General features: G+C 45.4%; 1 protein-coding gene across 1 annotated transcript in view; it reads right to left on the reverse strand.

Moving 5' to 3' along the window:
* The window catches only part of VPS8 (VPS8, CORVET complex subunit), a 71,554-nt gene that overhangs the window by 42,616 nt on the left and 18,503 nt on the right, over positions 1–10,435 (reverse strand). Inside the window, 11 exon segments of the mRNA XM_017729392.1 lie at positions 420–509; positions 1,269–1,491; positions 1,963–2,009; positions 2,403–2,492; positions 3,367–3,413; positions 4,495–4,585; positions 6,747–6,782; positions 7,254–7,328; positions 8,007–8,177; positions 8,689–8,769; positions 9,561–9,673. Of these exon segments, the coding sequence (XP_017584881.1) occupies positions 420–509; positions 1,269–1,491; positions 1,963–2,009; positions 2,403–2,492; positions 3,367–3,413; positions 4,495–4,585; positions 6,747–6,782; positions 7,254–7,328; positions 8,007–8,177; positions 8,689–8,769; positions 9,561–9,673 (1,064 nt within the window).

The following is a 10,435-nucleotide window of genomic DNA, read 5'->3' on the forward strand; positions in this document are numbered from 1 at the left end:
CCGGCTGGGAGATGTCTCCCAAGTGCTCAGAACAGGGCCTGTCTCGAGCAAGGGCTGTTTCTGGCCTTTTGTATGAATTGTGTACACGCAGCCTCCTTAAATGATCACATTATTCTCTTCTGCTGCTTTTCCTTTATATTTTATTAACATGACTATATTTCCTGCCCTAACTTTGCAGAGGATTTCTGCCTCAGCAGGGAATTTGGTGTTCTAAAGCACAGTAGTTACAAACTACTTCTCTCTGTTGCATCCAGTCAAATAAACTGCACATATCGCACATGATTTCCCCCTTGAAAGGGAAATGAGCAAGAATACAGAATACAGAGAGTAAGATAAGGCTTTGGGTTTGAAATGCTGCTCCTCAGGAAGAATGCATGCTGCACACCCCAGCAACCCTCCTGCAAGAGCACCTCTCCTACCTCCATGGGACTGATGAAGTCGTTCATCCCGCTGTTGTAGACGTAGATCATGGCATCGTACAGGCGGTTTTCCCAGCACAGGAGAACCACCTGCAAGGCAGCACAGCACAGGGCAGCTACACAGCTGCTCTTAGCTCACAGTTCTCTCACTCCCCAGGCCCTGTCCTCGCACTTCATCATCCAAGAGTACCATTTAAAGCAGAATGAGAATTTCCACTTCAAGAACCAGCCTCTGCAAAGACCCCAAACCCCCAAAGGACTGTCCAACTTATTGCTCACGCAGCAAGCATGGAATGTGTCTGCCTAGATTCTAACATTCATAGGAGATTAAAGATGAAATTTTTAAAATCCAGTTCCTTAAAAAACCTTGCTTGCAGTAGTCTGGTTCAGTTAGTGAATTACAACATCAAGTTTCCAAGCAGCTTCACCCTTGAAATGGAAAGCCATGCCATCAGGAAACAGGACTGCTGAGCAGGAACACCCCCTGCTCCACTAATGGTTGTGCAAAAGCAAGTACCCAAGCTGACATAAGCAGCTCCAGCTTTCTGTGCTCCTGCAGCCTTTGATGTCAGGTAAGGCACTCAAAATGTGAAAGAGTGATTGGGAACAATCCTTAAGGATTTTCCTCCACATTCAGCTGCTGATGCGTTAACCTAAGCCAAGACACAAACTGGGGGAGCAAAACACAGCCACACTGTACAATTCCCAATTCACTGAATTTGATCCCAGGGATCAAATCCCAGGGACACAGGGAAAGCCCACATGCGATGCTGTGCTTAGAAGCACAAGATGTTGTAACTGCTGATTTATTCAGAGGAGCTCAATACAGTATGCAACACAACCACTCACCTGCTGTATGTCTAAACTGGTGATATCCATATGCACAATGCAGGCTTCCAAGTTTTCCAACCTGTTCTTGTCTTGGAAGTGAAGCAGCAAGTCTTTCATCACTTGAGCTGTGATTCCCATCAGCTTATCACTCAAGATATATGGCTCCAAGCACTCCAGAAAGATGCCTTTAGCTACAGAGTTCTCACTCATCTTATCATATATCTGGTTAAATAATAGATCCCTAGGAGGAAGGAAGAGTTTAGTTATCAAATAATTTTATTAAAATCTCCTTGCTTATCTACTTTCCAAGGGCTCCAAATTAAACTCCATTTTCTCTGTATCTCCCAGGCTCAGGAACTGAATGCCCTCTTCAGCTCCTGTACTGGGGTGAGTTACACAGCATACATCAGCTATGGATGCTGCAGCAGAAAAAGTGCTGTTAGAAGGGAAGTGATGATGATGATAGGAAAATCTATCAAGGCAGTTCTTGGTTCAAAGCAACTTTTCTTCCTCAACACATCAATGCAAATTTAAGAGACGGTTTTGTGTGAGTACTGAGTTCCTGACTTTGGTACCTGTTTTTAGGCATTCCTCTGAACTGTGATGTGACATATGCTATGAAATGATGTGATGCAATTCCTCTACACCACAGGAGACAGCACTGGGGTGCTGGGGTCTGCCCTGGGGGACAGGCCTGCCCACCCAGACTTACATGCGCTGCAGCAGGAGGCAGTAATCCACGATGACAGGCACCACATCCTGGGGAACAAACACAACAAATTGTAGGGACTGACTGGCAAAAACCCTGCCAAGCAGCACATCCTGCAAAGCATGAAATGCAGCCTGGCCAAGACAGAGCAGAAACAATGAGGTATCTGACTCAGCTAGTAGCTGGCACAGTTACAGGTTTTCCATATGCTGGTGCATATGGAAAAAAGCTCTGCTGACGCTCCCGCAGAGCACCGAGGGCACACAGGTTCTGCTCTGCCACCCACTATACCCAAGTCCTGATTTCATGAGTGCACACAACAGGTGAGAGTTCAGCTGAACCACAGCAAGATTTTTCAAAAATAGACAAGTAATGTTTGCAGCAAAACAAAGTTAATTAAAAAACCCCAAAGATTTCTGCAAGAGTCCTCTGGAGCACCATACCTGGAAGTGCTGCTCCATAACCTGGATTTTCCCTTGGTCAGGACATTTCTTCAGAGTCCGATCGGTGTAATGGAGAAGGATTTCAACCATCTGAATGACAATAAATAAGAAAACTCATTCAAATCCTATACTGAGGCCCTGCTTGGTAGCACATTTCAGACTGGCTTGGAAGCACTGTAAACTCTGCTGTCCCATTTGGGGTATGAAGTGCTGTGGGCAGGAAGGAGCAGAGGGAAGAGGCTGCCAAGAGATAGTGGTGTGACAATGGCACAGGAGTGCCCAGAGGGATACTGAAGGCCTGCATTAACTTTAACTGACCACAGAGCTGGGCAGCCAGCCCAACAGCCAGTTTGCAGGCTGGTGAACACATCCTGAAGCACAAGGCTCATCTAGGCCACGATTTTACCCAAAGCTTCAGTTAAAGTATATTACACAGCAAAACATAGCTACCTGCAAACAAAATAATAAGAATGGAATAGAGCCAAATAATTATTGCAGGAAGTGTGTATTTTAAACACATCCCTCTTAGAAGCAACTTCCTGTAACAACTCAACTGGAGCAGTTGAAGAGTTTATTCCATGTCCACATAAACACAGAGCACAGTTTCCATCCTGGGAGTCAGCAAGTCACATATGGATGGACATGTGCCAACCAAAGGTCAGGGAGCTCCACAGTTACCTACACAAAAGGTTTCTCTTCACTGTGAGGGGACCAGAGATCTCCAGGCCTGGATGATAATGTCACCTTTTGGATTGCTAATGCTGAAGATTTTATCCCCACCCTACCCAAATGGTACTTCCAAGTTTTTTCTAAAATTCTGCTCCCAATTTCAGCAAGATAGAAACATGCACATATTCTAGAGTCAGTTGGATTAACTCATGGAGGACAGAAGCTGTTCCTTTTAGGAACACAGTATCACACCAGTACACATGAAAATCCAGTTGGGAAGAGCTCAGGGACTCACTCTGTCAGCAATGACTGCTTTCCTCTTGCTCGTGTCCCCAGTCAAGCCTAGAAAGAATGAGGGAGTGGGGTGAAAAACAAAGCTTTTCTCATCTAAGCTACCAGTAGAAATACAAAAACTCCACAGTTCAGATGCTAATGTCACCACCCTTGAGATGTGGAGGTCAGGATATGTAAATACACAATTCTGTGCTCTACTTTTAGCCCCCTCTTCTTTCAAAAGCTTTATTCTCCTCACTTAAAGACTGTTCCAGCACAGGATTAGCAAGAACAGCTCCAAGTGCTGTTTAACACTGAGAGAACAATTAATGGAGAGCTGTCAAAGACTGTACATGAGGGTAATTGCTGGAAGAGGTCTGGATGCAAAGAAGCTGAATAAAGGGCACTAAAAGGGGAAAATATCGTAAATGCCAATTCAAAAAGACAGATTTTCATTATTCAAAGCATTACTATCTGCTTTACTGTGCTATATCCATGCATTAAAACAAGACACATCTTCATATACCAGCAATTTCACAGCAGGATCTTGTCCTGGGAACTTGCATCTCATCTGTCAATGCCATCAGAAGTTATTTGCTGTAAAATCAATGTGTCCAGTACAAATCAGACCACACAAGTGGCAGTTTCTGGCACAATTAATATATTTCTCAAGCAACCTCCTTTGTAGGAAATGTGGTGCCAAAAGCCAGTGTGATCCTTTCAGTTCCTTGTACAGTCAGGGGAGTGACCTGGATCAAAGCACCTGCTTGGCAGAGCTGACAGAGAACTGCACTGAAAGCTACCTACAGCTCATGCATGGCCTTCTGGAATATTCTAGCAGGCTGGATATTCAACATCTGGATCCACCTTCTTCATGGCAAAGTGACAACAGGATGGAGTCACACACAGATCAAGTCTGACTTTCATTTGAAATCAGCAAGCTGCTAAAGGGAGTATGGCTAAAAAACCATCCAAAAAACTCAAACTACTCCATATAAAGGTTGCTTCTGCCAAACCCAAAAAACACATCCTATTTTCTCCAATTCAATTCAATTCTGTTTTCTTCCCCTAAAAAAGTGATTCCTGTACATGCAGATGTTTAAAACCATCCCTAGAGGTTTCAGTTAGAAGCAAACAAACCCAAACTTACCTACAACAGCCTTTGCTTTACCTTCATAAAAGGACCAAGCAAGAGCCAGGGCATCTGTGAGACGTTCTTGTTTCAGAAGGTGGTCAACTCTCTAAAATAACAAGGAATACTCGACCTCAGAACTACAGAAAAGATGATTCCCTCCCCTTTAAGACCAGCACTTCCCAGCAGTGGGTCACAGTCCCTGACATCAAGGTGACAAGACACCTCAGCAGCTCTCACCACATGGCAGGAAAGGACAGGATCTCAAAGGATGCTCTCAAATGGACATTTTCTGCTGGACTAAGAAATGTCAGGCTCCAGTACATCAAGTCCCTATGGGGGATGTTTTAAGTCAGATGCTTGATGGATGGAGACCCCCAGCACTGTTGACTGTCTGATAAACAAAGGATAAACATTTTCCATTCCCCATCCTTGCCCCATCACTCGGAGCACAGTGAACACCTCTGCCATGCTTTCAGCAAAGCGTGTCCTCATCCTAGCCCCTATTTTCTCCTGAGCTCACGGTCAGCAAGGACTGAAGTAGATCACAAGTCACAAGTATTTTCTGCTTTAAGGAACTATTAACACCCAAGGTCGAGCACCACTGGCCTTGGTATGATAGGACAGTGTCGAAGAACCATTTGAGAGGAGAGAATCCAGGTCTCAGCCCAGCATTCTGTCCTGCAGCAAGAACTAACTCTCAGCTTCACCCTAATCATCACACACTCAATTCAAACTCTTGGTTAAGTCCCCTATGATAAAGAGGCACAACTGCAACATAGCAGAAACTTTGCAGTAACTTAGAAAGGGGTTGTCTCAGAGCACAGATTGGGTTTGACTTGTGAATTCCAGGAAAATCTGTACCTGAAATCATGGATCACAACAAGACTCTTCATTACAGCTTACTAAACCAAATTCAGTGGTGAATGGCTGGAGACAAAACCAGCAGAAAGAAGTGATCTTGGTAACTAAAAGCTCAACAGAGCTCAACTGTTCATATCCTATTAAAGGTCCTGATACAATGTCACGTGAAGGAGTTTATAACCATGGATGAGGAAAACAGCCCTAAAGCAACCAAGAGGAAAAATGGTGAAGGTCACTGCTTAAAGGAGAAACATGAGACTGCAAAGAAATGGCTACCAGATTCCCTTGGGAGTCAGTCTTGAAGTGATTCTGGATTCATTGAAGCCTTCTACATATAGGCATAGGCTGAATTTACTACTGAAGTTTGCTGACAACCAACTGGCAGCACGTGAGGTGAGACAGAAGAACAGAAAGGCACGAGAGATGTGCCCCTGAAGCTGGTAACAGGAGAGCGATGCTACCCAACAGTACAAGCAGAAATCACTGGCTACAGGGCACCAGTGAATCTCCAGAGTGCCCAAGTCACTGATATCACGTGGCCAAAGGAATAGAAAAATGAGATTCAAGGATGCATGAGAAATGACACATCTAGCAGAGACTGTGAAGAAGGGGTGACACTGTACATGGCACTTGTAAGATCTCACCCAGCAATATGTGGTGAACTGTTTGCCTATGCCCAAGAAACCCAGCACACAGGACATGCAGAGAACAGGGACTACAAATAAAGAAAGGAATGGGAAAGTAATCTCACGAGAGAGATGAATGAGTGCTGCTTAGCCTTGCAAAACAAAGCCTGAGAGAGAACATGCACACACTGAATAAACATACTGCAAACTGGTGATGCAGGAAGGAAAACTGCTGCTTGATTCAAGTGAAAAGTACAACACAGGAATAGACATAAAGAGATCACTAAGAACTTTAGTGTGGGCATTGATGGGGTTTCAGCTGTCAGAGAAATGAAGTTCCAAAAAAAATCTTCAACCAACAAGGACCTAAAATCCCATGAACTTTCTAGGTAGTCTTAGATGGATTTTATGATGCAGCTCCTGCAGTAGCTGGGGACAAACTCCAGTGAAGCAGGTTCTCTTTCACTCCTGGATGCTTGTGTGGCAGACAGAAGGCTTGCATCACACACTCTTCCTAAGTCATGCATTGCACTAACCAAAGCTGACACAGAGCATGGTGCCCTTGTTTGGGAGAACAGGGACTCCATTCAGCCTGCAAATTTATGCAAGCAGAAGTCCCAGTGTCACCATGAAAATCAGTGTATCCACAGCACTGGCTCTGTGCAGCAATCAGGGATCCTGAACACAGCGCCCAGAAAATGCTTCACAAATGCTCCTCCCTCCTTTGAGCTAGATTTAAGCAACTCAAGCCTCAGCTGTACAGTTTCCCTCTCAACATACCTCTCTCCAGCTTCTCAATGTCATGACATGAACAGACTAGGAAAGAAAAAAGAAATTGGAAGTTATTTACTTGGAGTTGCTCACGCAGCCTGTAGTACCCCACATATCCACCAAAGCACGCCAGTACAGATGACTAAATAAAGCAACCCTCAAGCAGTATAAATTGGAGCCCAGTTTTAGCTGCTGTCTTATTTTCTTCTATTTATTCCCTAGCACATTTATAACAGAGACAGAGAAGCTTAGGACAGGCGAGATGTCAGTAAAGTAAGGCTAAGTTTGCCCTGGAGCTGAATGAATCAGGATATTGTGAAACGATGACAATGTCTTACTCAGCCCATACCCTGGCTAAAACCAAATTATTGCACATTTCTTTCACCCCACAACCTAAGTGCACAAAGAACCCATTCCCAGTACACATCTCCACAGAAGACAAATTGCCCTTTTCTAGAAGAGCTACCACCATCAGTGAATGCCCAGTATTTTAACTCAAAAATTCCCCCCACTTACCTTAGTTCCAAGGTAGAAGATCTGACCACCACAGCTGCTGATAGACTGGTAACAAGCTTTCTCTCCCACCAGTGCCTACAGGGAGAAAAATCACATACAAGTAAAACTGCCTTTTGTTTTTGTCAAATTTCCCAAACAACATAAATACACTTCCAAGATCCTTTGTAATGCAGAAATCAAAATGAGGCTGGAGAGAGAACACCACAGGTTGCTGGGCAGTAGTAAGTCAAAGAGCTCTGCTGTCACTCCTTCCTGCTTGTGAACTCAGCTTCAAGAGCTGCTGAGCTCTGGCTACCCAAAGACATGATGAAGTAGGGCTCTGTGCCTACCCCCAGGTGCCAAAAAGGTTATGGGGGCCCTTTCCATGCCACCTGCTTCTTCACGTATCTTCCTCAAGAGCAAATGTGTAGGGCACACAGATGGGAAGACAACCGTTGAAGTGAGAGTTGCTACAACAGCAGTTTGACTGCCAGGAACCAGTGCTCCAGTCTGTGGTGTATTAAGCAAAAAAATCCTCTTAAAGAATAAAGCACATCAGCTTTTAGCCTAGACAGAAAATTCCAAAGCTTGGCAAGGGAGGAGCAGTTCCTACAGCCTTCAATGCACAAAAGGAAACATGGGCTGTCTGTTAGCTGCCCACATCACCAACACATGTGATTCCTGAGATGTCCCAAAAGGCTTTTTCCCTTCAGACTTCCACTTAGGGCCTACTTTAAACACAGCTGCCAACACAAACAGGCCACCAGTGCCTACCAGGGCCTCGCTGACATTGCCCCCTGTGGCCAGAGACTTGAAGTGGCTGCTGTTGTAGACCAGCTGAACCTCTGAGATCTCGACAGTCTCCAGCTCCTCCTGAGTCTGACGGTCTATGACGTGCAGCTTCTCCACACTGTCCAGCAGCACTGCTGTCCGTGAGTTGATCCACTGCAAAAGCACCAAATTCCACATTTCAGCCATGCATTCTCCATTACAGCCAAGGAAACAGGCTCTGGCCATATCCCTGAGTACCCCTACTGGGACTTCTGGCAGGGCCAGGAGCTTTGTTACTGTACACGGCCACTTTACAACTGCACACAGGCTTAACTTCAAAGGCAGAGATAGGGAGGGTCCTCCTGGGGAGAAATTACATGGAATCTTCACAGAAAACAGCTGCAGACAAATGGCAATCTACCAGAGCTTTGTCCTCTTGGCACACTGTTTATGCTCCAGCACACTTTCTATCCAGAGGCATCAAAGCCAAGACAACTACACCACCTGTTCACAGGTGGTTACCACACTGTGCTGGTTTTCCACAGAGTCCCAAGTTTAAGGACATTTTCAGTTAGTCATCACCAGATAAACACAGCCAAGAGCACAGAACTAAGAGCTACTGAGACACATTTACAAGAAAACCAGTGCAAAAAAAATTTAACCATTCTGCAGTACAGAGACTTACAGTAAAGTTGATGAGATCATAGTGCAGATGAAGCTGCCTCTGCTTCGTGACGTGGATTGCACCAGTATCATCCCTCTTGACCTAAAGAAAAATCAGACAAGGCTGACTCAGACTCAAAGACTTCCTTCAGTTCAGCCTCTCAGTTCCCACAGGGCACCACACTGATTCCAGGAGTCTGGAGCTCCCTCCAGACAAGCATCTCACCAAGACAAGCTTAAACATGCACCCTTTTCTTTCTCCCACTTTTACCAAGAGAGATGAGAGAGGAGAAAGAGGACTCAATCCAGACAACACAACATCTGGGTGCTTAAACAAAGCTTAAGGTCCAACATGATAGCAGAGCTGGGCAACAAACTTAGCACTCCAAAACACCAGATTTTCAGAAGCCTAGGTATTGCTCTCATACTGAAATCAGCATGAAATTGTCTCTAAACAACCATATCTGCATGTGTAACTGCTGCAGACCTAAACAGGATGAGCACCATGCCCTGAAGTCAAACACCAACAGGACCGAAAGCTCTTTTCTTAGTGTTTTATACAATTTTTTCCCAGACTCATGTTTTAAAGCGAAAACTAAGATGGTGTCTCAAATTCACATGCTCTCCCTGAAAACAATCCACACTCTTATACCTCCAGTAGAAACACACTGCAAATCAATACTTCTGGAACAGATAAATCTCATGCCTCCAGGCATGGGCACCACTGCAGCTGAAGAGCAGTGACCACCAGGCTGGTTTTCCCAAGCCAGTGGGAAGCTGCAGCTGTTCCCAGCATGCTCAGGTCTCACACTGTCACCGAGACAGAGGCTCAATCCCTGAATGTGTGGATGAGACGTGACCACCTGGATGCAGCACAAAACAGCCCAGGCTCACCAGAAGAAAGTGCACGACGTCTCCTCGACAGAAGGCAAGCATGGGGTTCACCGAGTTCTGCACAGCCACAAAGTGCCACGCCAGCAGAGGGACACTTGAAGGGTCCATCTGTCACACAAAAAGCACAGCCAGTGGTTAAGGCACACCAGGCAGACCCTCAGCTCCAGAACACGTGGCTTTGCACTGACTGTGCCTTGTACACAGGGGCTGCAAAGCAAATTCCTGGCAGCAGTTTGTGCTCTTTGGTCCAGCCACATGTTTTGGAGCAGTGTGTGACCTTGGCAAAGTGGACACCCAGACATAACACCACTGGTATCCAAGCTGCTCAGGGTAGAGCCAATCCCACATGGATACATATAACAAGCTGCAGTTTGATACCAGCCTTGTCTCCATTCTCCTAACACAGCCTATCCCACATCTTGCCCCCAGCTGCTTTTCCAGGAAGAATTATGCCATTGACTAGTGAAAATGAATAATCAAGAGTTTAGAAGACTGTTTAACGCTCTAAATCCTCTTGGTTCCTGTCCCTGTAATTAAGGGGTCTGCTGTGTGGGTCTAATGTAAAACAGTAGCCCCAGTCCAAGGTGATTGCAGCCATAATCAGGTCAACATCCCACCTGTGGGTGCATCCAGGCTGCAGCAGGAAAGACAAGAAGCTGAGGGGCTCCCTCCTGCTTATTTAAGAAAATCAGCATCTTCACAGAGGTACAGCTGGAAGCAGCTTCTCACCTCCTCTCTGCCATAATCTGCACACATCAGACCCACAGATTATCACTGCAATTCCACAGTGCTGTGGTACAAAACACCTGTTCCTGATCTCATCTCCTTCCCTCCAAGAGCATGTTTGTAGCCATAACCCAAAAAGCACCTGTTTG

The sequence above is a fragment of the Corvus brachyrhynchos genome, unplaced genomic scaffold (assembly GCF_000691975.1).
Source record: "Corvus brachyrhynchos isolate BGI_N302 unplaced genomic scaffold, ASM69197v1 scaffold63, whole genome shotgun sequence".
NCBI lineage: Eukaryota > Metazoa > Chordata > Aves > Passeriformes > Corvidae > Corvus > Corvus brachyrhynchos.